The 27,668-nt window shown below is 43.0% G+C and overlaps 1 protein-coding gene across 1 annotated transcript; it reads left to right on the top strand.

Annotated features, from left to right (window-relative positions):
• Positions 1-5,795: 5,795 nt before the first annotated feature.
• LOC106569807 (serine/threonine-protein kinase OSR1) lies at positions 5,796-19,584 on the top strand. Its single transcript, XM_014141433.3, has 17 exons — positions 5,796-6,012; positions 7,310-7,422; positions 8,238-8,346; positions 9,381-9,522; positions 10,115-10,170; positions 10,573-10,682; positions 10,767-10,868; positions 11,898-12,031; positions 14,641-14,689; positions 14,818-14,883; positions 16,635-16,757; positions 17,298-17,327; positions 17,860-18,026; positions 18,335-18,387; positions 18,680-18,748; positions 18,881-18,945; positions 19,061-19,584. The coding sequence occupies exons 1-17, from the start codon at positions 5,943-5,945 to the stop codon at positions 19,133-19,135; spliced, it is 1,533 nt and encodes a 510-aa protein (XP_013996908.1). The 5' UTR covers positions 5,796-5,942; the 3' UTR covers positions 19,136-19,584.
• Positions 19,585-27,668: the final 8,084 nt, after the last annotated feature.

Raw genomic sequence — 27,668 nt, 5'->3', positions numbered from 1 at the left:
GCCCACCACAACAACAGGCTCCATCCGCTTGCCATCGTCTGCTTCTGGGGGAAGTAGAGCCTTGCTTCCCAGTCTGTGCCAGTGGGTTCCTCCTGAAGAAGATGGTGGTTAGGAAAGAAAGCCAGGGGTCCGCACTACCCGGTCTATGCGGACCCAGAGCCGTTTCCCTGAGCTCTGGGGGACATGGAGCAATCCCGGCGCAGATGGACTGGCTGGCTACAACCCCAGCAGACCCTGGGACCAGGGCGTGTGTTTCGTGCCGCCTGTAGCGACACAGCACGAATGAATTCTGTCATTTCAGCCACCCATGCAGGCTTTTCCAGCTCTGAGCTGCTCTGCCCCCCAGCCCGCACAGAGGGTCTGTCTCCCTGCACCCCCACCAAAGCCTTAGCTGAAGCCCCAGCCCACACCAGCTCCCTCTCCAAAGCCATCTCCAAGGCTATCTGCAATGACTTAGGATGAGCCAGCTGGGTCTGTACACGCAGCTCCGTAGGAGAGATCGCCTGTATGAACTGGTCCCGTGCTAGCTCACTCTGCACGGCACAGCCAGAAGAGGACTGGCCACCCCTCAAAGCCTGGTTCCTCTCTAGGTTTCTTCCTAGGTTTTGGCCTTTCTAGGGAGTTTTTCCTAGTCACTGTGCTTCTACACCTGCATTACTTGCTGTTTGGGGTTTTAGGCTGGGTTTCTGTACAGCACTTTGAGATATCAGCTGATGTAAGAAGGGCTACATAAATAAATGTGATTTGATTTGATTTGAGGGGGGCATGTGAGCATATGCCCGCCGAGAGAGGCTCTCAATGTCATTAGCTAGCACCCGTAGAGGCTCTTCAGGCTGCCTGCGGCTATTACTCAGTTCGGAGCGCAGCAGCTCGGGCTGTACACACTGTCCATAGCGCCTCCTCAGTGCACCATAATCACTTACTGTCCTCGGGGCTAATCAATATCAAACAGGCCAGAGCATCATCCGTGAGGCATAAAGCCAACTGCAGTGCCCTATCTTCATTCGACCACCCCCTAAAATGAGCTAACAGTTCAAACTGAGCATGAAAAGCTTCCCAATCTGCCTTACCGGAATACTTCGTGGTCTTAAAACAGATACAGACGCAGCCGGGAACTGGGCGCCACCATGTTTGTTTACATCCTGAGCCCCAGATTCCTCATGTTTGTTTACATCCTGAGCCCACCAGAATCCGCGCGAAGCACAGTCGACGATGCACTCATACCCGCTTCAGCCGCCATCACTCTAACGTCCTCCCTCAAGAGGCCTCTGGGCTCCGACGCCCTGGCGATCTCCTCAGCCAGATCCTCCGACGTCCATGCACACGCACCTCCTTGGCCATAATCGTCCCCTACCTCCACCTTCACTTTCGGATTCCCTCAAAGCATTTTTCAACCCCCGTTCTCACCTACAGTAGCTAGCCATGGAAGTCAGCTAGCTGGCTAACTTTTAACAACGTTTTTCCTTCTGACACCAATGTAATGACCTGACTAGATCATAAAGGAACAATTGTCCAGAGAGAGGATTGAGTTTACGAATTGACGGTTTATTAACCCAACTTTACACAGGCTACTGTTTGGCCGTAGCCCACGCCAAATATTTTATTTATTTTTTATTTCACCTTTATTTAACCAGGTAGGCTAGTTGAGAACAAGATCTCATTTGCAACTGCGACCTGGCCAAGATAAAGCATAGCAATTCGACACATACAACAACACAGAGTTACACATGGAATAAACAAAACATACAGTCAATAATACAGTAGAACAAAAGAAAACAAAAAGTCTATATACAGTGAGTGCAAATGAGGTAAGTTAAGGCAATAAACAGGCCATGGTGGCGAAGTAATTACAATATAGCAATTAAACACTGGAATGGTAGATGTGCAGAAGATGAATGTGCAAGTAGAGATACTGGGGTACAAAGGAGCAAGATAAATAAATAAATACAGTATTGGGATGAGGTAGGTAGATAGATGGGCTGTTTACAGATGGGCTATGTACAGGTACAGTGATCTGTGAGCTGCTCTGACAGCTGGTGCTTAAAGCTAGTGAGGGAGATATGAGTCTCCAGCTTCAGAGATTTTTGCAGTTCGTTCCAATCATTGGCAGCAGAGAACTGGAAGGAAAGACGACCAAAGGAGGAATTGGCTTTGGGGGTGACCAGTGAGATATACCTGCTGGAGCGCGTGCTACGAGTGGGTGCTGCTATGGTGACAAGTGAGCTGAGATAAGGCAGGGCTTTACCTAGCAGAGACTTGTAGATAACCTGTAGCCAGTGGGTTTTGCGACGAGTATGAAGCGAGGGCCAACCAACGAGAGCGTACAGGTCGCAATGGTGGGTAGTGTATGGGGCTTTGGTAACAAAACGGATGGCACTGTGATAGACTGCATCCAGTTTGTTGAGTAGAGTGTTGGAGGCTATTTTATAGATGACATCACCGAAGTCGAGGATCGGTAGGATGGTCAGTTTTACGAGGGTATGTTTGGCAGCATGAGTGAAGGATGCTTTGTTGCGACATAGGAAGCCGATTCTAGATTTAATTTTGGATTGGAGATGCATAATGTGAGTCTGGAAGGAGAGTTTACAGTCTAACCAGCCACCCAGGTATTTGTAGTTGTCCACATATTCTAAGTCAGAGCCGTCCAGCATAGTGATGCTGGACGGGCGAGCAGGTGCGGGCAGTGATCGATTGAATAGCATTAAACTTAAACTGCGTTTAAGAGCAGTTGGAGGCCACGGAAGGAGAGTTGTATGGCATTGAAGCTCGTCTGGAGGTTAGTTAACACAGTGTCCAAAGAGGGGCCAGAAGTATACAGAATGGTGTCGTCTGCGTAGAGGTGGATCAGAGAATCACCAGCACCAAGAGCAACATCATTGATGTATACAGAGAAGAGAGTCGGCCTGAGAATTGAACTCTGTGGCACACCCATAGAGACTGCCAGAGGTCCGGACAACAGGCCCTCCGATTTGACACACTGAACTCTATCAGAGAAGTAGTTGGTAAACCAGGCGAGGCAATCATTTGAGAAACCAAGGCTGTCGAGTCTGCCAATAATAATAATAAAATAAAATAAATGAAAGATACCCCACAAACTAACCGTGACCTTCTCTTGTGAAGGCCAGACGTAAGAGAAAGAACAATGTCTAAACCTGGTCTTAACTTCCAATGCTCCATTCCCCTGCCCAACCCCCTCCACGCCACTCCGCCAACCACCAGGATGCCCGGATTCAGAACATTCCAGGCATTTCCGTGATTGGCAGATAGCAGGTTGATTGGCATGTCAGATCCTGCGAACACTGGTAAGTACAACACAACCAACGAATATCCTAACACATAACACACATCTGTCTGTGCGGGTCGCTACAATATAATCAAGTCTAATGGTCATCTCAAGCCGAACTGCGCATGTGTAGGCCGTCAAAAATCAATGGCACTCCTTCGATATAAAGCAATTTTTTTACGAAAATGACAACTTTTCAGTTTGTCACTTTCACAAAGTTGCAGTAATAACATGTTCACCTACTTAAGACATTGTCTCGAATCTAGGTTGTACCTTTAGATTTCGAGAAAATTAATAACTATTGAAAAAAAATTCACCTCTCTGTGAGAGGCTCTCTCTGACTTCTCAAATCCTGGCCTGACCTGCTTGGTCTGTTTCGCAAGCATTCCTGAAAGTTTTGCGATGTTGCGCCTCTGGGCTTAGAAACTCTATGCATAGACCCATAGAAGAGGCCATTTTCAAGAAATATAAATGTTCTGACTCTGGGTCAAGGTTGTATTTATGATTGCAGATTCCTGAGGGAACATACTTGCTGAAAATATACTGGCAAAAATTGCCAGTTTTTCTGACACTTTTGCATTTAACCCCAGACTTCGACCACAGACTTTTAAAAAATATATTGTTTCATTGACTTCTCTTTGACCTGCACTATTGGAGCTCTGAGTTTACCAATTTCAACGTACCCTGCTATTACATCTGCGACCCTGTGCATGTGACTAATGAATTAATCTATCAATTCAAGGGCTTTATTGGCATGGGAAACATATGTTTACATTGCAAAAGCAAGTGAAATAGATAATAAACAAAAGTGAAATAAACAATCAAAAACAAACAGTAAATATTACACTCACAAACATTTCAAATGAATAGAGTCTTTTAAAGTGTCATATTATGGCTATATCCAGTGTTATAATGATGTGCAAATAGTTAAAGTACAAAAGGGTAAATAAATAAACATAAATATGGGTTGTATTTACAATGGCATTTGTTCTTCACAGGTTGTCTTTTCTTGTGGCAACAGGTAACAAATCTTGCTGCTGTGATGGCACACTGGTATTTCACCCAACCGATATGGGAGTTTATCAAAACGGGATTTGTTTTCAAATTCTTTGTGGGACTGTGTAATCTGAGGGAAATATGTGTCTCTAATATGAGCATAAATCTTGCAGGAGGTTAGGAAGTGCAGCTCAGTTTCCACCTCATTTTGCGGGGAGTGTGTCTGCCTAGTGTGGGGAGTGTGCCTGCCTGCCTTTCTCAATAGCAAGGCTATGCTCACTGAGCCTGTAAATAATCAAAGCTTTCCTTAAGTTTGGGTCAGTCACAGTGCTCAAGTATTCTGCCACAGTGCTCAGGTATTCTGTTTACGGCCAAATTGCATTCTAGTTTGCTCTGTTTTTTTTGTTGGTTCTTTCCAATGTGTCAAGTAATTAAGTTTGTGTTAAGTAATTACGTTTTTGGTTGGGTCTAATTGTGTTGCTGTTGCTGTCCTGGGGCTCTGTGGGGTCTGTTTGTGTTTGTGAACCTAGACCTAGACTTGGCGCTCCGGTACCGCCTGCTGTGCAGTAGCAGATACAATTTTTTGGGCCTTCCTCTGACACCACCTAGTATATAGGTATTGGATGGCAGGAAGCTTGGCCCCAGTGATGTACTGGGCCGCACGCAATACCCACTGTAGCGCCTTACGGTCGGATGCCGAGCAGGATCAGCGTAGTGGAGGTGATAGCTGATAGCTGATTCTAATATTTGTAATTGATCATGTATATGTTTTTGGTGTTTGTTCTTTGTTATAGAGCCCAAAAGATTGTAGAAGTGGATTATCTCCGTTTTGGATAGATAACTCCTCATTTTGTTGTTTGTTTAGTGTTTTCCAATTTTCCCAGAAGTGGTTCGATTATATGGATTATTCAATTACATTGAACTGATTTCTGATCTCCTGTTCCTTCTTTTTCTGTCTACACGAGCTGCAAAAAAACACTCAAACTGGACAGATTTATCTCCATCTCTTTATTCAAAGACTCAATCATGGATATTCTTACTGATAGTTGTAGCTGCTTTGCGTGATGTATTGTTGTCTTTACCTTCTTGCCCTTTGTGCTGTTGTCTATGGCCAATAATGTTTGTACCATGTTTAGTGCTGCTGCCATATTGTGCTGCTGCCATGTTGTGCTGCTACCATGTTGTGTTGTCATGTGTTGCTGCCATGATATGTTGTTGTCTTACGTCTCTCTTTATGAGGAGTCTCTGTTGTTGTGATGTGTGTTTTGGCCTATATTCAATTTTTATTTTATTTCTTTTTATCCCAGCTCCCGTCCCCACATGAGGTCTTTTGCCTTTTGGTAGGCCGTCATTATAAATAAGAATTTTATTTGTTCTTAATTGACTTGCCTAGTTAAATAAAGATTAAATCAAATAAATACATCTGTATTGTTTAAGTGCCACACTCAAGATGGCGGCTTTTTCATTCCAATTTTGGCTACGCAAGGACGTGAGGCGCCTCGCAAGTGTCAAAGTTGTGTTGACAGTAGTAGCAGCAGGAACTGTCAGGGCGAGGTAGCTAACATCACGAGCCGAATGGAGTAATTATCTCGTTATATTTCAAGAAAACAAACCCACCACATTCCTTATAACACTGTAAACAGTGTAAACCTCCAACGAAGCCATGGCAGAGGACTCGAGTGCTCAAACTTGGTCCATCAACAAGGACGACTATGTACTCAACGAGGTGATTGGTGAGTATGTCGCTAGTCACACAGCTAGCATGCTAACCTCTTAGCTAGCTTTCTCCCAAGACAGCTATTTAGCTAACCTTAACTTAAAGCTGGTTAGCTAACGTTAAACCTAGTTACAGCTAACCAACCTTACTTTTGACAGCTAACTAAGCTATTAGATATAACTAAGTAACGTTAGATATAACGTTAAGTAGCTAGGCCAAGCATATGTGCCTCAGTTTTCGTTCATAGGTTGCTAGCAAGCTAATTAGCTACCTTGTTAGCTTTTCCCCCCCAGATGCTAACTTGAATAACTAGCCTAGTAGCTAACGTCGTTAGCTACAGTAGTTAGCTAAGTCGGGCAGCATAGTTGAAGTATGGAGGTGGGTGGTGCCTTCGCTGAAAGACATGATGGGGCTTAGTGAGTCACTCATACCTTTGTGGTACCAAGGAGTTGGTATTATTCAGGCTTTAATTTTTGTGATATGGACCGCGTTGTGTTTGTTGTTCTTCCTGTACAATGCATAAGACATGTAGCTAGCTAACGTTATATGCATAATATAGTTTAGTAGTTTAAGTTTGAGACCTAAATGAGACTTCGCACTTGATACATTTTGTCCTTTTTAAGACACTCTCTGTATCTCACGAGCTAATCACTTTCGATACAAATGGCAAAAGACACATGTCAAACAACCTTCAAGAAATATTTGTTTGTAGTAAATACAGAAAAAAGTTCATTTTGTTGTAGTTTTCTGGTATCTTGCCAAGTACCTCAACTCCTCCAGGAGTTATCTGCAGACTAGTGGTTTTTGAATGAACCTCCAACTACTTCAGATCATTATGTCTCAATACTTAAAAAAAATAAGGTACATTCTTAATCCCTTAACGTGTATCCATGCCTTTCTTTGTTTGCTGAAATGCATACTTTGTAATAAAACATTTATCAAATTCAACCACCGACTGTTTCCTTGTTGAGATTCACATTCGCACTGAGTTGCCATCTTATTTTGTCTTCCTCTTGGTTTGTCCCTGCAAGTGGTGCCACTGGCTTCACTTTTGGATGTGTGTTACATTGTAATTCTTCCCCCTTTGTTTCGTCTTCAAGGAGTGGTGCCACTGGCTTCCCTTTTGGATGTGTGCTACATTGTAATTCTTCCCCCTTTGTTTCGTCTTCAGGGAGTGGTGCCACTGGCTTCCCTTTTGGATGTGTTACATTGTAATTCTTCCCCCTTTGTTTCGTCTTCAGGGAGTGGTGCCACTGGCTTCCCTTTTGGATGTGTGTTACATTGTAATTCTTCCCCCTTCGTTTCCTCTTCAGGGAGTGGTGCCACGGCCGTGGTGCAGGCGGCCTACTGTGAGCCCAGGAAGGAGAGGGTGGCCATTAAACGCATTAACCTGGAGAAGTGTCAGACCAGCATGGACGAGCTCCTGGTAACCCAACCACAGAGAGCACAATTTATTTCAGGAGTTGACAATATAGCAATCAATACTGTCAAATCAATACTAGCTAATCATTTGACATAGCCTTTTATGGTCTCTGGTATAGCTTAGCTGTAAGGTGGGCCTGTGAAAGATGAGAGTACAGCAGCAGGAACCCACACACAATACCCCGAACACACACATCCACAAACGCACGTACACACACAGGCTGTCAGTGTAAATCAGACAAGCTCAGGCCAGCAGCTGGACAGACACCAACACAGCGTTTTCAGCCCTTATTGCATAACATTCAGTAGGACCCGGATCTACTCTGCCCTGTCTTGGCAACTCAATCAGGTCTGTCTTGGGGATAATGCCAATAGTGACATAGAAATAGAATAACTAGAACGGAAAAAGCCACAGTGATTTTGACTTCACCCATCATGGCACATTGACTTGACTTGAATATGTTTGTCCAAGTAATTATATTTCTATGGTAGTGACATAACCTAGGTCACTCCTCACTCAGTCGTCCCTATTGGGGGCCTGTTCTGTCATGTGATCAGTCAGGTTCAGAACAAGCAGCACAGCTGTGGAGATTTAGCCTTCCTCTAGAGACTGATATCCAATCAACAAATCAACCCCTTAAGCTGTTGTTTGGATCTGACTTGGATTGGTTAAGCATAAGCAATATGGAGAAAATTCCACTTAGCCTGTCCAAAATGGAAATATGTTACTGCATTGTTCAAATCAAGACTCAAACTCTTTACTGTACAATGTGCTGAGCCATTGAAGCTCATTCATTCCGTTTCTCTCTCTCCTTGCAGAAAGAGATCCAGGCCATGTCCCAGTGCCACCACCCCAACATTGTGTCCTACTACACGTCTTTCGTAGTGAAGGACGAGCTGTGGCTGGTGATGCGACTCCTCAGTGGTGGTGGGTATTGCTTTAGGGACGGTACCAGGCAAGGAAGTAGTGGAGCATAAATACCACTTATGTAGCTCTTTACTTGGTGGCGGCCCGCCTTGCATAAAGCGTTGATTAGAGGAAACACTGCAGTCTGCTTAGCAATACTATAACAGAGGTGGTTGTTGGTTGTCCTCCAGCCCTACTGTAATCACCTGATTCAACAAATCATCGAGCAGGGCTGGAGCAAACCACTGCTCTCCAGGAGCTGGTTGGCCACCCCTGCTCCTGCCCACATCGAACAGACACTTCAGGCTCTATAGGCCCCAGCTGTTAGTCCTCCAGCAGTTATAGCAGGGATGAAGAAAAACCCTGCACACCTAGTAGCTCTCTAGGAGGATGGTTAGCTTGGTTCATCTTCATCCCAGCTGCCTGACTACCAGGCACTATAGGTCCCTGTCTGGAGGAAGCAGGGCCCTGAGCAGCAGCTTCTCTCCAGCTGTGGCCTTGGCTCTCAGCCTGCTGCGGTACTCTCCATCCTCCTGGCATGCATTAACAATGTCAAGAGATAGAGGGATATGGCTTTCAGCTGTCACACACATTTCATTACAAGCCAAGGTTAAACACAGCAGTAATAAAGTTCAGAGCCCTAGTTCAAACACCGCTCTATCGCTGCACCGAACTAAAACATGTCACTAACTAATAGTAGCCTGGTCTTCAGCTATTCAATAGATACTTCAGCTAACTAATAGTAACCTGGTCTGCAGCTATTCAAGAGATACTTCAGCTAACTAATAGTAGCCTGGTCTGCAGCTATTCAAGAGATACTTCAGCTAACTAATAGTAGCCTGGTCTGCAGCTATTCAAGAGATACTTCAGCTAACTAATAGTAGCCTGGTCTGCAGCTATTCAAGAGATACTTCAGCAAACTAATAGTAGCCTGGTCTGCAGCTATTCAAGAGATACTTCAGCTAACTAATAGTAGCCTGGTCTGCAGCTATTCAAGAGATACTTAAGCTAACTAATAGTAACCTGGTCCGTTTGTTACTCTGTCACTTTGTCAGGCTCAGTACTGGACATCATTAAACACATCATATCTCGTGGGGAACATAAGTCTGGGGTGCTGGATGAGTCGTCCATAGCCACCATCCTCAAAGAGGTTCTAGAAGGACTGGAGTACCTGCATAAGAACGGGCAGATCCACAGGTCAGGACACATTTTTGTTTTGTTTTTTACCTTCAACATTGTTTGGGTTGGTGGGCTTTCACACTGTCCCATATTGATCAATATTTTATAGAGGGCTTTATGCATTGTTAGAGGTTTGTTTTATGTCACAGCTTCTCTCCCCAGGAAGCACTACATCTGAAACACTACAGTGTCGACTACATCTAAAAAAAAAAAACAAGCCACAGACACACAGTATATTGACTCCTCTTCACTAATATGCGCTGCTCAGCATGTTTGGCTCAGATTTACAACAGTTAAGTCCTGATAAGTAATAAGGGGCTTGGGTTGTTGAAACAGTATGCACTAAACTGCAGGGCACTTATTGTGAGCTATTAAAAACGGCTAACTGTTTACAGCTAAAACAGGCCACACACACTGGATAATGAGTCCTCTTTGGTAGTGTGACCAACATGCCTGTGTTGTTGTTTTAGTAGTAGGCCTCTACTAGAAAAACCTTTATATACACTAGGCTACTACTTGTCATTCCCTGGCATTTACATGTCAATTAGTTTCATTTACAGGTTACTCCAGATAAATAAATACTGGTTTGTCTGGTTTCTTCCGTTCACAGGGATCTAAAGGCTGGAAATATTCTTCTCGGTGACGATGGCTCAGTGCAAATCGCAGGTATGGTCACATGTCCTAAGACCTTAACTGCCTATTTCTTATAGATTTATGCTGTCAAAGTATTGAATGTGGTTTTTTTTGGTTTTTTTTTACCACTGCAAATTCTATAAAATTTATGCCGGGGTTTCCCCAAACTCGTTCCTCTGGACCCCAAGGGGTGCACGTTTTTAGTTTAGTTTCCCCCTAGCACTACACCGCTGATTCAACTAATCATCAAGCTTTTGATTAGCTGTGTAGTGTTAGGGCAAAAAACAAAACGTGGACCCCTTGAGGTCCCGAGGACTGAGCTTCTAGGAAACTGCTTTATGGCATTGGTTTCTCTGGAACAAGTTCATTGGTTATATCTGTCTCTCTGATCTTTCTCTTTCACCACTCTTCACTCACCCTGTCTATCTCTCCCAGACTTTGGTGTGAGTGCCTTCTTAGCAGCTGGAGGAGACATGACCAGGACTAAGGTCAGGAAGACGTTTGTTGGGACACCATGTTGGATGGCCCCAGAGGTCATGGAGCAGGTGGGAGGGGGTATCCTCTTTCTCTCACTTTGTCTCTCTCTGTCTCTTTAAAATATCTTACCATTATCCTTCATGTCTCCTCAGGTCAGAGGTTATGACTACAAAGCAGATATCTGGAGTTTTGGGATCACAGCCATTGAGCTGGCTACAGGAGCTGCACCATATCACAAATATCCACCCATGAAGGTGATTTTCTACTTGGAGAGATGGAAGGAGTGTGATCTTTATCCTCTGACTTCCTGACAACCAGTTGCTAAGCAGACTATCTTGGCTAAATAAATAGGTGTTGTAGGTGCTGAGGCTGGTAGTAACCTGATGTTGTATTGTAGGTTGCTGAGGCTGGTAGTAACCTGATGTTGTAGGTGCTGAGGCTGGTAGTAACCGGATGTTGTATTGTAGGTTGCTGAGGCTGGTAGTAACCTGATGTTGTATTGTAGGTGCTGAGGCTGGTAGTAACCTGATGTTGTATTGTAGGTTGCTGAGGCTGGTAGTAACCTGATGTTGTATTGTAGGTTGCTGAGGCTGGTAGTAACCTGATGTTGTATTGTAGGTGCTGAGGCTGGTAGTAACCTGATGTTGTATTGTAGGTTGCTGAGGCTGGTAGTAACCTGATGTTGTATTGTAGGTTGCTGAGGCTGGTAGTAACCGGATGTTGTATTGTAGGTTGCTGAGGCTGGTAGTAACCTGGTGTTGTATTGTAGGTTGCTGAGGCTGGTAGTAACCTGGTGTTGTATTGTAGGTTGCTTGAGGCTGGTAGTAACCTGGTGTTGTATTGTAGGTTGCTTGAGGCTGGTAGTAACCTGGTGTTGTATTGTAGGTTGCTTGAGGCTGGTAGTAACCTGGTGTTGTATTGTAGGTTGCTTGAGGCTGGTAGTAACCTGGTGTTGTATTGTAGGTTGCTTGAGGCTGGTAGTAACCTGGTGTTGTATTGTAGGTTGCTTGAGGCTGGTAGTAACCTGGTGTTGTATTGTAGGTTGCTTGAGGCTGGTAGTAACCTGGTGTTGTATTGTAGGTTGCTTGAGGCTGGTAGTAACCTGGTGTTGTATTGTAGGTTGCTTGAGGCTGGTAGTAACCTGGTGTTGTATTGTAGGTTGCTTGAGGCTGGTAGTAACCTGGTGTTGTATTGTAGGTTGCTTGAGGCTGGTAGTAACTTGGTGGTGTGTATGGATGTTTGGGTACTGTTGCTAATAGTAACCTGATGTTGTATATCTGTAGGTCCTGATGCTGACCCTGCAGAATGACCCTCCCTGCTTGGAGACGGGCATCCAGGACAAGGAGATGGTGAAGAAGTACGGCAAGTCCTTCAGGAAGATGATTTCACTCTGTCTACAGAAGGAGCCTGAGAAAAGGTGACTATCCCAAACGCTCACAATACAATGTATCCCATTTAACAGACGCTTTTATCCAAAGTGACTCACAGAACAAAGGGTTCGTACCTGTGTACTACATCATGAAAATCCTGGAAACGTCATGCAATTTTTAATAGTGATTTCTATGCCTGGTAAAGTGTTGGCAAAATGATCAAATCCTTTAAAAAAAGTTCAGGGAAAGTCATCAATTTATTTAATCATTTCTATTAATGTAATTTATACATTTAAAAAAAATCCACGTATTAGCTAGGATTGGAATGACACTTCACCTGCATGTATGCTAGAGGAGTGGACCGTTTCTCAAGGAGAGACAGTCAGACATTACGGCTTAGCCTATAAACTATGGTAGAGAAGACTGACTAGATAGGTTTTGAATAAGCTATCTTGTACCCTCTAGTTAACTGGTTAGCTCAGTTGGTAGAGCATGGTGTTTGCAATGCCAGGGTTGTGGGTTCGATTCCCACGGGGGGCCAGCACAGAAGAAAATTTATGAAATGTATGCATTCACTACTGTAAGTTGCTCTGGATAAGAGCGTCTGCTAAATGACTAAAATGTAATAAAAAAATAAAAAAAATGTCCCAAAAACAATTTCCACCGACACTCACGGCAGGTAGCCTAGTGGTTAGAGCGTTGGGCTAGTAACCCAAAAGGTTGCTAGATCAAATGCCCGAGCTGACAAGGTAAAAATCTGTCGTTCTGCCCCTGAACAAGGCAATTAACCCACTGTTCCCCGGTAGGCCGTCATTGTCAATAAGAATTTCTTCTTAACTGACTTGCCTAGTTAAATAAAGGTTAAATAAAAATCGCAGATAAGCCTATACAAAGTTGATTAACTTTTTTTAAACAATTGCTATGATTCATTTAATTTATTTTTTTGACAGAACTAACGATTCACTTCGACATTGTATTAGTTGGGATTTGGTTCAATCACGGTGAATGGAATCATGTGAATAAAAATGATTTTTAGGAAAAAATATTAAATGTAGCCTTTGGGATTATGTGGCTTGGACTTGTTTTGTAGATACAGTACTGCCAGTTGATTTGATAAAATGTAGATACAGTACTACCAGTTGATTTGGGCTAGTCAGCCTGCAAAGTAAACACTTCAAGGTAGCTAAGATATATATTTCCTGAAGAAAACGTGTGGGTTTGCATCAGCTGAATTAAAAATATTTGTAGCCCACCATAGCCACTTGATCTTTTGATATATTGAATGAGCCAATTATTTCAAAAGGTATAAAACGTATTTGGTTGAAATGTTTTACATCAAGAGTGGTCAACCATCCTCCAGGAGAGCTAATGGGGGCAGGCTTGTATTCCAGTCCCCAGAAATGATCTGCTCAACCACACCTTGATAAACTGTCTCTGTGTTTGAGCAGGGCTTGATCAAAAGCCTGCACATCCAGTATCTCTGCAGACTGAGGGTTGACCATGTGTTTTATACAGTTGTCTAACAGGTATTCTACTTTGTGGGGGTTAAGTCTCTTGCTCAACAACATGAGGTGGTATCAGAGAGAAGCCTCCCAGTGTCGATACCACATTACACACTTTATTTATATCTACGTTGAGATGCCGCCAATTGTTGGTCATGGGAAATTTTGTTCAAAGTAATGGAAAAGTCATGACATTCCATCTGTCAAAATGTGTATGTACAGTGAGTGTATACATTTTTTTTATGTGGCCCCAGTGGGAATTAAACCCACAAAACCCGACATTGCTGGCTCACGTCTAACCAACTGAGCCCACAAAGGACCACTGACGTGGGAATGGTATAAGTACAGGGGGTATTCCTGGAGAGCTTTCCCAGTTCAGACTTTTGCTCCAAACCTAATCTAACCAATGTGATTGTACTAATCAGATGTGTTAACAGGTTTGGTGGCTCCTGCTATTAGTAAACTAATTCCATCGTGACACCATTTCTCCATGTTACCATTGTCCTTTGTGTGGTGAACCAGAAAGACGATACTCCTATTAGTCATCCAATCTTATTCTGGGTCTCACCATTTTTACATTACATTTTAGTCATTTAGCAGACGCTCTTATCCAGAGCGACTTACACTAGTGAATGCATACATTTCATACATTGTTTTCCCCCCGTACTCAACCATTCTCAAATCCATTTTCTAGTTGAGTGGGTTCTCTTACCTAATCTGATTTCCATCCTGTCCTGCAGTAGTAAAGCACGTTGTGTGCTGTTAATGTCCTGCAGTAGTAAAGGACACTGTGTCTTTATCGTAATGTCCTGCAGTAGTAAAGCACACTGTGTCTTTATCGTAATGTCCTGCAGTAGTAAAGCACACTGTGTCTTTATCGTAATGTCCTGCAGTAGTAAAGCACACCGTGTCTTTATCGTAATGTCCTGCAGTAGTAAAGCACACTGTGTGCTGTTAATATCCTGCAGTAGTAAAGCACACTGTGTCTTTATCGTAATGTCCTGCAGTAGTAAAGCACACCGTGTCTTTATCGTAATGTCCTGCAGTAGTAAAGCACACCGTGTGCTGTTAATATCCTGCAGTAGTAAAGCACACTGTGTCTTTATCGTAATGTCCTGCAGTAGTAAAGCACGCTGTGCGTCGTTGTCTTTCAGACCAACTGCTGCTGAGCTGCTGAAACACAAATTCTTCACGAAAGCAAAGGTAAAGCCCATGTATACATCTGTAGAGGACAGGAACCTTTACAAGATGTATGCTGTTAACAGAGGGAAAAAATAATACAAACCATGTTGTCGTCCATTATGTGCTTTCTAATCTTGTCTCTCTCGCAGAATAATGAATACTTGGAAGAGAAGCTGCTTCAGAAGGGTCCATCGATAGGAGACCGATCCAAACGGGTATGACGATAACCCCTGGATGTGTATAGTGGACTCCACATGACGTTCAGATCTGCACTACTCTATTGCTGTTCTATATTAACGTTGTGTAATTTTTGCATCCCCCTGAACAGGGCCCCTCCGTTGTCATGTCACTCTAGTGGAAGTAGTGGTATGCATAAAGGAATTTGTACATGCAGTACCAGTCAAAAGTTTGGACACACCTACTCATTCCAGGGTTTTTATTAAAACATTTTTACTATTTTTCTACATTGTAGAATAATAGTGAAGACATCAAAACTATGAAATAAGACATATGGAATCATGTAGCTGTCATCAAGGCAAAAGAGTGTCTACTTTGAAGAATCTAAAATATATTTTTTATGTACTTGTTTAACACCTTTTTTTTTTGGGGTTACAACATGATTCCATATGTGTTAATTCATAGTTTTGATTTCTTCACTATTATTCTACAATGTAGAAAATAGTAAATAATTAAGAAAAACCCTTGAATGAGTAGGTGTGTCCAAACTTTTGACTGGCACTGTAGCTTCAGCGTGAAACATCAAGCTCTGTTGCCATATACACTATCAAACACTACATAGACACTATCATACACTACATATACACTATCAAAGACTACATAGACACTACAGGGGGAAATATATTAGTTATCCAAGTTTCCAGGGATTAATATTAGTGCTAAAAGATACATGTTTTATATGGATTGTTTTTAAATATTTTTATTTATTTAACTAGGCAAGTCAGTTTACAATGACAGCCTAGGAACAGTGGGTAAACTGCCTTGTTCAGGGGCAGAACAACAGATTTTTACCTTGTCAGCTCGGGGATTCGATCCAGCAATCTTTCGGATACTGGCCCAACGCTCTAACCTCTAGGCTACCTGCCGACCCTACACTCTAACCACTAGGCTTACCTGCCGCCCCATGTATCTATATAGTGTTTGTTTCACTGTATGATCCTAACCAGAAAGACAGTTTGTCAGCTGAGTACTTAGCCATTTATAATAACCCACTGATATCCTTGTAGCGCATAATGTATCTAAAAAGCATTATTCTCTGTGTGCAGGAGCTTAACCCGACAACCAGTCTGTGTCCAATCTGCTCAGTGCTTGTGCCGCGGCTGGGTAGGCCTGTGTAGTGTCAGAATAAGGAAGTGTGTGTGTGCTGTAACGTAGAGCACAACTTAATATTTCAGCAGCACTAGCTAACACACGGGACCTGAAACATGGGCAGTCATGCAGACGGTGAGCATTACATTACAAACTAAGACTAGGGTGTGCATTAGTAGTCTAGACTTTTTATTTTATTCCACCTTTATTTAACCAGGTAGGCTAGTTGAGAACAAGTTCTCATTTCCAACTGCGACCTGGCCAAGATAAAGCAGTGCGACACAAACACAGAGTTACACATTGGAATAAACAAATAACACAATCTACTTTTTTTTTTCTCCCCTCTATGTACAGTGTGTGCAAATGAGGTATGAGACTTACTGTATAGGAGGAGGGAAATGTTCCACAATGGGTTTGTTTGGTTTGCCTGTTTTTATGTGTTGAGGTCGAGGGAATGGTCACCTGTTATTTTTTGTATTTTTTTTTTGGTGTGTTTTTTTCCCTCAAAATGCCATGCTGAAGACTTAGTGTGTTACTGTGTGTGTGGTAACATTGATGCAGGTGCGTTGCGTGCCTAGCTCCAGCAGCCGTCTGAAGACTTAGTGTGTTACTGTGTGTGTGTGTGGTGACATTGATGCAGGTGCGTCGCGTGCCTGGCTCCAGTGGTCGTCTCCATAAGACCGAGGACGGGGAGTGGGAGTGGAGTGATGATGAGTTGGACATGGAGAGTGAAGAGGGCCAGGCTGCGGTGGCAGCTCTACGGGTGAGACTACCTTACCCTAGCTAGCAGACCTGGCTTTAAATACTAGCTCAAACCTTTCAAATACTTACAGTGCTGTTTACCCCGGACACAGATTTTTTTTTTAAGCCTAGTCCTGGGCTAAAAAGTATCCTCAATGGAGATTCTTTATCTGAAGTGCTTTTTTTAGTCTAGGACTAGGGTTAATCTGTGTCCGGGAAACCGGCCCTTAGGGTTTACTCTAGCCTGCCTGCCTGGAGAGGGTTGTGCTTTTGATACTATTCTATTGGTGTCATTGTGCCTGGCAAGCTCAATCAAGCCCAGGTTAAGTATTTCAAAATGATTTGAAGTCATATTTGAACCCAGGTCTCCTAGCTGTAGCCTTTCTTTAGCCCTCTAGTGGTTCAATACCACCTAGGACTCAATCAACTAAATCAATCAATCAGATGTTCAATCAAACCTGTTACTGTCTGGGGGAGGGAGAAAAAAAATATATACATATATATATATATAATTAATTGTGTTCTTCTGATGTCTGTTAATCTTTGTCGTATTCCATTCTAGTCTCCCAGAGTGAAAGATGGCTCCATCGAGGTAAGCCTTGGTGTTGGTATCAAATCAGAACACCTCAAACTTGTTATCTATTCATTGCTGAAACAATAGGGGCTTTTAGTTGTGCATGAAATTTGCATGAAATTTGAAATAGAAGAATTATTGCCAAATGCCTTGATCGAAGTCTCTTTTTTTTTTTATCTGCTCCCCCCCCCCCCCCCCAAAACATGTGTATGTTAATAAATGTAGTTGATGACATAACACTTTACTGAAGGCATACAGGTGTAATGCATTCTGGTGCGTTCATAATGCATTATAAGACTAGTCATAAGTATCTACAGCCACGTTCATCATGCACTGAGCTGACAGTCTCCTTACTCCTTGGGTTAAGTAAATGCAGTGTGAAAAGGCCTTTACATTTGAAATCATTTAGCAGATGCTCTTATCCAGAGCATTCCTCTTAAGGTAACTAGGTAAGACAACCACATAATGTTGACAAGCACATTCGCATTTAAATGGTTAATGAATCTCTTCCTGATACAGTAGGAGTTTATCTTTCTCTGGTTCTGCTCAGATTTTCCCTCCAGAGGAGGGTTCGCCCAGTCTGCTCCATCCAGGAGGGGCAGGGCAGGACAAGGACAAGCCAGGCGAGGCCACCCTGATCCAGGGGGACGTTCCAGCCCAGGACCCCGCTGCCTCCTCCACCACCAAAGTCCCCATCAGCCTGGTGTTGAGGTTGAGGTATGTATCATTTGGTGCAGGGGTCTTCAACCCCTGGTCCATGGGATGTTACTGACCAGTTCCTCAGATGCGTCACTGATATGACAGTGATTCAGTCTGGTCACCAAGTGCTAGTTTTAATCTGTGGTCCTCCAGGGTGTCTGTCCCTGGGACACATTGGAGGAAGGGCCGTAGCTTGTCTGTCCCTGGGACACATTGTTTTAGAAACACTGACCTGGTGGATGTTTCCCATGCCTTTTCTATTATACCACGCAGTTATTTCACATATCTTAACCTTCTAATAATCAGTTCTAACTTTCCTCTCCCAGAAACTTGAAGAAAGAACTGAATGACATCCGTTTTGAGTTTATGCCTGGAAGAGGTAGGTGTTTGTGTTTTTTTTTTTAAACATCACCAGGTGTATTCTGCTCTTAAGTTGAACCGGAGCCAAGAGGGGGAGCGGACACTGACTTTTATTGTACACTTGTGTTTGCTTGTGTCAACAATCCTCTCTCGCTCTCTTGCTTCTGTCTCTTTCTCAATTCAATTCTAGGGGCTTTAATGGCATGGGAAACATATGTTTACATTGCCAAAGCAAGTGAAATGGATAATAAAACCAAAGTTAAATAAACAATAAAAAAAATGAACTGTAAACATTACTCTCTCCCTCTCAGACTCAGCTGATGGAGTGTCTCAGGAGTTAGTTTCAGCAGGACTGGTCGATGGGAAAGACTTAGTGGTCGGTGAGTGAGAAACCTAGGATAAGTCATACAAAGGCCACCATTGTTCAGAGTTTAGTCAGAGATGGCTGAAATGATGGCGCTTTCTCAATGACTCCTCAGTAACTCCTGTTTTCATCTCTGGGTTCTTTCCAGTTGCTGCCAATTTGCAGAAGATTGTTGATGATCCTCTCAACAATAAAAATGTCACTTTCAAACTGGTAAGTTTGCTAAACCCTCCATCATTGTCCTATTGAAACAACTCTATGCCCTGTTCAACAGCCTACGAGGACAGATGCACTGAGAATACTTCTTTTTTTTCTGTTCTCCTCTCAGGCATCTGGCATAGATGAGTCGGAGATCCCTGATGATGTCAAGCTGATGGGTTTCGCTCAGCTCAGCATCAGTTAACTCAACGGTCTTTCGTCAAAGAACAACAAAACAGTATTGCTGAGCAGCATAGTTCTAATTTCCAAGATGCCACTACTGCCAAGGAGAAGAGCTGCATTTGTCAACCTGTAGGGTTCTTTTCTTTACTGAACTCTGCTGTGTTAGTTAAAATGGATGGGCTATGAGAACGGGACCAGCGCAACAGTAAAACAACAACAACAGTTAGAACAGGAAATCACATTTTGAAAGAGTTTATAGCAGGACCGATCCACAACGTGTATCTGGGAGGGAGGACGACATCGCAATCAACGATGTCACCATCGACTTATAAAAAAAATAAACAAACAACAAACCATTTTCTTAGTTAGTGTTGTACAATCCAAAAGCATTATATAATACAATGTAACTGCTGCCAGTTCTGGAAGTGGTAACAACAACATAAATGCCTTTTTATCGACCGTGCCACTGAACCAACGGAGTGTTGTGTGTGTGTGTAGAGGCCTCCACTTTTAGACATCATACTGTATGTTTACTGCCTCTCAAATGGACACCTATTACCTACATAGTGCACAAATTTTGGGCCTCGGTCAAAAGTAGTGCACTATGTAGGGGGGGGGGGGAATTTGGGACGTGGACAGGGTATATTAGGCAGTGTGGGGGGGGGGGGGGTCTTTAGTAAGGATCTATTACAGTGTGGATCTATGTAGTAGAGGGATTGAATGGCTTGAGTTCACTTGATAATATGATTGATATTAAACTGTAGGGGCCCTTAGTCACACACAGTTTAAACCCCCTTATTACACCCTAACTAGCCAGTTCTATCATGAACCAGAAAGAACTGGCATTTTTCTTAGTGTATATCATAACATAAGTTGACGTAAGCGTTCTTAGCTGTCTCATACGCTTTCTTGAGTATCTGTTGACATAAGAGGTTATAAGTTCTCATAGGTGTATCGTAAGTTGACATTAGCTGTCATAAGTTATCTAACTGTTGACATCAGCTGTTATAACCTCTCATTGCTGTATCATTAGTTCAGGTTACCCCAGACAGACGGGACAGACAGACCTCGTTGCTCTAACGTGGAAGGGGGTCTGTTCAGGAGGTAGAAATGATACAGGACATAGTGAAACATTCAGATGTAAAAATGTATAGTGTAGAACAGATAGGATTGCCTGTTGTATAAATTTGGGAGTCCGTGTCTGCTCTATTCATTACATTTCTATGTGCAAACCTGGACTGTGAATCCAGTGTTTTTAATAAGTGAAGAAGGTAAAACAATACCTTACTGAGACCTTGATAATTTTGGTCTTGGGAGTGACTATGCAACTTTGTCTCAGTAATGTCCAGTACCAGCGGTTCACTAGCCACTGGACCTCTGTTATCTCGCTAGTTAGGTGTCATCACTATGGCCACTGGACCTCTGTTCTCTCGCTAGTTAGCTGTCATCACTATGGCCACTGGACCTCTGTTCTCTCGCTAGTTAGCTGTCATCACTATGGCCACTGGACCTCTGTTCTCTCGCTAGCTAGCTAGTCGTCATCATTATGTCTCTATAGACATGTCTGTTCCGTCATCGTAGATGGACAAAATCATTTGTGTCGTCCAATCCATCCACTCACCTGAAAGTCACCGACTATTGTCACTCCCACTTTACATTGTATGTTGGTTGGTTGGCAGTGTTGGACAAGCTACAATGAAAATATAGCTTACCAAGCTACCAATTACTTCACGCTGGAAGAAATTAAGCTACACTAAAGTTACCCTTAAGAAAAACATAGCTTAACAAAAGTTACTTAGGAAAAAGTAGTTTACTACAAATTTTGTGAAAAATAATATCTGAATCTGAAATGGCAAACTACAAATTAAACAAAAAGTGAGAATTAGGCAGGTCTGATTCTGAAAAAGAAAGTATATTCATGCCTACTTAACACATTTAACTTGTTACAAAAAAAAATAAAAAAAACTGTAATTCCAATAGCTACACTGCTACATGGCTAAAAACAATCTTGGCAGTGAAAACACTGCCAAGATTAGAATTTAATTCAACTACCGCCAAGCTACTGCAAAATGTAATTAAGTGACTATAGTTGAACTAAAATGTAGTTCACTACTCCCCAACACTGTTGGTCGGTGTGTGATGTGCATTTGCTGGTTCAGGTACTGTTGTAAATCAGTCTATTTAGCAGATGTTGTATTTCAAAAAGGTACGTACATTTTATAATGGGAACTGATGATGGATGCCACAACATGCACTGTCAGTCACACCCCTCCCAAAGGTATGTTTGTGAGTAGGAGGCAAAGCAAAAACATTGACTGTCTCTGGAGTACATTTTCTAAGACAGAAAGAAGGCTCTTATTGTACATATGATTACGTCAGAAAAATAACTGGTATACTTGATCAACTCATCCAGTCTATAAGTTAAAATAATGAAACTACAGCGAGTTGGTTGTTTTTTTTCTTCTTTTGTATCGAGTGTCCCTACTGTTGGCCTTCTGTTAGATATTCATCACTAATTCCAAGTTATGTTGCTAATCATGCCACATCTGATTTGCTAAATTGGCACTTTTTTTTTTATTATTATCAATATATTATTAACATAGCTGCGTATTTTAGTTCAAGGCTTGTGATCTGGCTCACATTCTATGATTTTTGTTGTCATGGTGATATTTTAATATGCAAATTGTATTTTTTTTGAATCACTGAAACGGTTCCAATTTAGGGTTGGTTTCCTGTAGTAAGCCACACAAACTGGAATGATGTTCCTCAACAAATGTAAATGTAGGTCTAGCTAACAAATACAAGAAAAATAACACAACTGACACCTTTCCGACTAGTGTGATATGCTGCTTTCAGACTGAGCAATAATGTTGAAGTAAGTTAGCCTGGGTGCCAGTCTATTTGTGCCATCATCCCAAATCCCTGTCGCTCATTGTCATGGAAAACGATGCAATTGGCAAGAGAATAAACAGATTTGGGACACCCAGGCTAGAAGAAAGTGTGAGCTGATAGCAAAATGTCTCTTCCCCCTCTGTATTGTGATACCAATTGGAAAGCCACTGTTGTCAGGTAGATATCTGTCACAAGGCAAACTCTTTTGAATGATGAGTATTTATTATAACACTCACTTGGAAATGAATGAAATGTATGATTTTTTTTTTTTTAAGTTGGTTTTACTTGAAACCAATGCATATATTTTCAATGTTGTGTATCGTCACAAAACGTGCACGTGATCAAAATCAAGTTTGTTGATTATTTGAAGAATGTTATTTGTGAAACCTTTTGGAAATTAAATTACAAAACTTGATGTCATGAATTAAAAGCCCTTTGCAGCATCAATGTTGTAAATGTGTGGTTAAAAGAAAATTGCCATCACACACAAACATGAAAACAATTCTGGTCAACTATTATTTCTAAAAACTGGTGAATAGGCAAATAAAATCACATGATTTGAATCAAGTCCCAAGAGTTTTATTTATATAAATTCATAGTCTGTTTTTCTTTGCCAAGAACCTACATAAAACAATGTGAATCTGGGTCATGGCACGACAGTAGCCGGCGTCCCCGTGCTGCTAACAGTAATGCTTCCTTCCCTGGCTCGAACTTGTGGCCCTTTTGCTCCATAAACACGTGACCGCCCGCTTGACAACATACAAACCGGTTGCGCCACTGAAAAGGATCCAATTAATTGCCAACAGTTCAAACTGTGGATAAGTTTGTACCAGAATCTCAATCCATTTCACTGTTTTTTCCCTGATCATATGACCTGACCCGGAACTAGTTACAGGCTGTAACTGGTTTTCAGTCTGGTCACAAGGGCAGGAAGATCTATTGGCCCTTACAAGCATAGCCAGATAATAGTTTCAGTTATATTGATGCTACAGAGGTTTTGTATAATTTCAGCCAGTCGTTTTGAAAGTAGTCTAGTGCTCACAAGCCAAGCCACGATTGAGTAGAATGTCATCCATTTTGTATCATGTGTTACGTCCTGCAATTTGTATAGTATGTTACAAATTTGTAAGTGCTTTCACTATGAAAGGGACGAACACGCAACTCACATGAACGAAATATTTGAAGCGTTAAATGTAAGGATTTGCGTGGCTTTCTTGACCAGGAGAAGATTACAGATTGTGTACTATGCAGGTCAGGAGGGGAAAGGATAATTTGACGGTATGAGTCATAAAAATCTTTTGGAGAGGAGATTTAGTACACTAGTTAACAACTTGTTCCTCAAACAGAATGATAGAAATATAATGTATTGTCAAAACAAACAAAGAAGAAGGAGAAGAAAAAAAAAAGTGAGATTTGAAACCATAAGATGTTATTTAGCTTTTAATTCATTGTTGGTGTTCTTATCTGTGTTCATATCTATTTCCCTGTCGGAATGTGACCATCTTGAACACAATGCAAGCGATCTGAAAGTGGTTGAACTCCCACAGTATCATCCAAACTTCAAACCATGTGGAGGCTTTTGTATAAAAAACTGTTTTGTGTGCAAATGTATTAAAAATAAAAAATAATATCACATTTTACATAAGTATTCAGATCCTTTACTGAGTACTTTTGTTGAAGAATCTTTGGCAGCGATTACAGCCTCAAGTCTTCTTGGGTATGACAATACATGCTTGGCACACCTGTATTTGGGGAGTTTCTCCCAGTCTTTTCTGCAGAGCCTCAAGTTGGATGGGGAGCATCGCTGAACCCGATGTTCAAGTCCGGGCTCAAGGACATTCGGGTTCAAGTCTGGGCTCTGGCTGGGCCACTCAAGGACATTGAGAGACTTGTTCCGAAGCCACTCCTGTGTTGTCTTGGCTGTGTGCTTAATGTCATTGTCCTGTTGGAAGGTGAACCTTCTCCCCAGTCTGAGGTCGTGAGCGCTCTGGAGCAGGTTTTCATCAAGGATCTCTCTGTACTTTGCTCTGTTCAACTTTCCCTCAATCCTGACTAGTCTCCCAGTCCCTGCCACTAAAAAACATTGCCACAGCATGATGCTGCCACCACCATGCTCCACCGTAGGGATTGTGTCAGGTTTCTTCCAGACGTGACACTTGGCATTCAGGACAAAGAGTTCCATCTTGGTTTCATCAGACCAGATAATCTTGTTTCTCATGGTCAGAGTCCTTTTAGGTGCCTTTTTGCAAACTCCAAGTTGGCTATCCTGCCTTTTAATGAAGAGTGGCTTCCTTCTGGCCATTTTACCATAAAGGCCTGATTTGGTGGAGTGCTGCGGTCCAACTCATCCCAAACCATTTCAATTGGGGTAAGGTCGGGTGATTGTGGAGGCCAGGTCATCTGATGCAGCACTCCCTCATTCTACTTCTTGGTCAAGTAGCCCTTACACAGCCTAGAGGTGTGTTGGGTCATTGTCCTGTTGAAAAAAAAATTATATTCACACTTAGCGCAAACCACATGGGATGGCTTATCGCTGCAGAGTGCTGTGGTAGACATAATGATTAAGTGTGCCTTGAATTCTAAATAAATCACAGGCAATGTCACCAGCAAAGCACCATCACACCACCACCTCCATGCTTCACAGTGGGAAACACATGCAGAGATCATCCGTTCACCTACTCTGCTTCTCACAAAGACATGGTGGTTGGAACCAAAAATCCAGACCAAAGAATAGATTTCCGCTGGTCTAATGTCCATTGCTCGTGTTTCTTGGCCCAAGCAAGTCTCTTCTTATTATTGGTGTCCTTTTAGTAGTGGTTTCTATGCAGCAATTTGACCATGAAGGGCTGATTCACACAGTCCTCTGAACAGTTGATGTTGAGATGTGTCTGATACTTGAACACTGTGAAGCATTTATTTCAGCTGCAATTTCTGAGGCTGGTAACTCCAATGAACTTATCTTTTGCAGCAGAGGTAACTCTGGGTCTTCCTTTCCTGTAGCAGTCCTCATGAAAGCCAGTTTCATCATAGCGCTTGACTGCACTTGAAGAAACTTTCCAAATTCTTGACATTTTCCGTATTGACTAACCTTCATGTGTTAAAGTAATGATGGACTGTCGTTTCTCTTTGCTTATTTGAGCTGTTCTTGCCATAATATGGACTTGGTCTTTTACCAAATAGGGCTATCTTCTGTATACCACCCCTACCTTGTCACTACACAACTGATTGGCTCAAACGCATTGAGAAGGATAGAGATTCCACAAATTAGCTTTTAACAAGGCACACCTGTTAATTGAAATGCATTCCAGGTGACTACCTCATGAAGCTGGTTGAGAGAATGCCAAGAGTGTGCAAAGCTGTCAAGGCAAATCATGGCTCCTTTGAAGAATCTCAAATATAAAATATTTAATATTTAAAAAAAAATATATATATATATATATATTGTGGCAAAGAAGGGGGTCGAGTGATAAATGGCAGATATGTGAGGGCAGAACTAATAAACGGGCTCTGATCACTAAAATGGCCACCCCGATCAGAACTACAGATCACAAAATGGCCCACTGCCAAAACTACAATTCTCAGAAGCAAGGGGAACCCTCAGAAGGTGGAGCCGACCCACAGATAAAAGGTCAAGAAAAACCAGGAAGAGAGAGAGAGGGCGGGAAGGATCTATGAACCATAGAGAAAGAGACAATCTACATTGGCTGGATTTACCGTGTACGAGCTGGACTGTTTTGGACTTACCTGTTGGCGTTTAGACCTGGACCTACCGAGAACCAGATTTGTGTACCGAACCCTGCTATCCTTGACCTTACCTGTGGACCAGGACAGCGAAACAAACACACAGGTACTGTCATGTTCGAAATAACTTTCATTCTGGGCTGACTTTGGTGACAGTTTCCCACTTAATTTGTGACAAACACTCCTAACTTTGAAGAGGTTTGCCACACGTGGTGGAGAATGTGGGCACTGGATTAACCATACCGCTGGTTAGGTAGAAAAAAGAAAAAAAAAAGTTTAGTTAGCACTCCAAAGGGGAGTCAGGTTTTTTATTTTTTTATTTTTTTGGCTTTGTTTGGTTAGGACAGTTTTTTCAGGAAAATGAGTATGGAGGGAGCCATACAGGCCCTGTTACAAGCGGCGGCCGCCCAACAAGAGGCAACTAGAGCTCAACAAATAGCTCATCAGGATGCAATGCGAATGTATCAGGACACGTTACAGGTCCAGCACCGCACCAACCAGCTGCTCAGAGAAGAGCAAGAGAGAAACACCCGGGAGTTAAGAGAAGGCCTAAAGGGGCTAGCGGACCAAATTGGGGCTCAGTTACCAGCTGCAAATACCCAAAGGTGGGCCAATCATTTTCTTCAAAAAATGACAGCGCAGGATGATGTGGAAGCATATCTTACCACCTTCGAAAGGACGGCAGAGAGGGAGAAGTGGCCGAAAGAAGAATGGGCAGGGCTTCTGGCACCATACCTGGCAGGGGACGCTCAAAAAGCATATTTCGACCTGGAGTTGAAGGATGCACAGGATTACGATAAACTCAAGGGAGAGATTCTGACTAGACTGGGAGTGACCGATACCGTGAGGGCACACCACTTCCACCAGTGGTCCTACAGACCGGGACAACCCCCCCGAACACAGATGTTCGACTTGATTTTCCTGGCACGGAAATGGTTGCGACCGGAGACCCGTTCGTCCGCCGAGGTCATCGAGACCATCGTACTCAACCAGTTTCAGGGAGGTCTACCCCAAGAAGTGCGACGATGGGTTGGCCAGAACGAGGTACTTTCCGCCGACCATCTCGTGGGCCTGGTTGAACGGTATTGTACGGCAGGAACAGCTGAGCAGGCGCAGGAGGAAAGATTCCCATTCCCCAGGCCTGGGCGAACCAGCGGACAGGGTAAGACTGTCCCAACAGGGGGAGGGGGAGGAGAGCAGCGTGGGGCCATGAGGAAAGAATCAGAATCGGGTCGAGACACTAAGGGAAAAACCGGAAACCGGGACTGGGGGTCAAGGAGGTCTCCCCCCCGGAACCCTATTATCTGTTACAATTGTAATCGACCGGGACATATTGCAGCCTACTGCCCTATTAAAGAAGAGCCAATGCAATGTAACCTCGGTGAAAAAGAAGATGAGATATGGTATGCATGTCCCGTGGTAACCACTGTACTTGAAAGATCAAGAAACAAACATATGTGCAGGGTGAAGGTTGAAGGGAAGGAGGTGGAAGCACTACTGGATTCCGGCAGTATGCTAACCCTGGTCGTTGCAAACCTAGTGCCGACGCATAAACTGGATACAAGTCAGGATATCAGTGTTACGTGCATTCATGGGGATACCCGTCTGTACCCCACAGCATTAGTGAGCATACAAACAGAGGACGGTCTGCTGGATTATGAGGTCAGCGTGGTCCCAAAGATGCCATATGATGTAATATTGGGTAGATACTTTCCTAACTTTGCGAAGTTAGGTCAAAAGAACGGCATATTTGAGAAGCCAACAACCCTGACCAAGCAGGAAGAAGCATGGGGCCTTCAACCAAGGCCAAGAAAAGAGGTCTCCCAGGGGCCAACCTCACAGGTACTAGTAGGGGAGGCTGAAGTGGCAAACCTCGTTGATAATGAACAGCCCAGTACTAGTGGGGCTGGGGTCGATCTGAA

This window comes from Salmo salar, chromosome 14 (assembly GCF_965601325.2).
Source record: "Salmo salar chromosome 14, fSalSal1, whole genome shotgun sequence".
In the NCBI taxonomy this organism is placed as follows: domain Eukaryota; kingdom Metazoa; phylum Chordata; class Actinopteri; order Salmoniformes; family Salmonidae; genus Salmo; species Salmo salar.
The sequence above is the reverse complement of the archived record's forward strand: the minus strand, read 5'-3'. Positions and strand labels throughout refer to the sequence as shown.

Excerpts from the sequence above, each read along its gene's own strand:
- LOC106569807 (XM_014141433.3), top strand. The coding sequence starts at position 5,943 with ATGGCAGAGGACTCGAGTGCTCAAACTTGGTCCATCAACAAGGACGAC. Across the intron at positions 14,884-16,634 it reads TAGGAGACCGATCCAAACGG|GTGCGTCGCGTGCCTGGCTC; the intron begins GTATGACGATAA and ends ACATTGATGCAG. Across the intron at positions 17,328-17,859 it reads TGAAAGATGGCTCCATCGAG|ATTTTCCCTCCAGAGGAGGG; the intron begins GTAAGCCTTGGT and ends GGTTCTGCTCAG.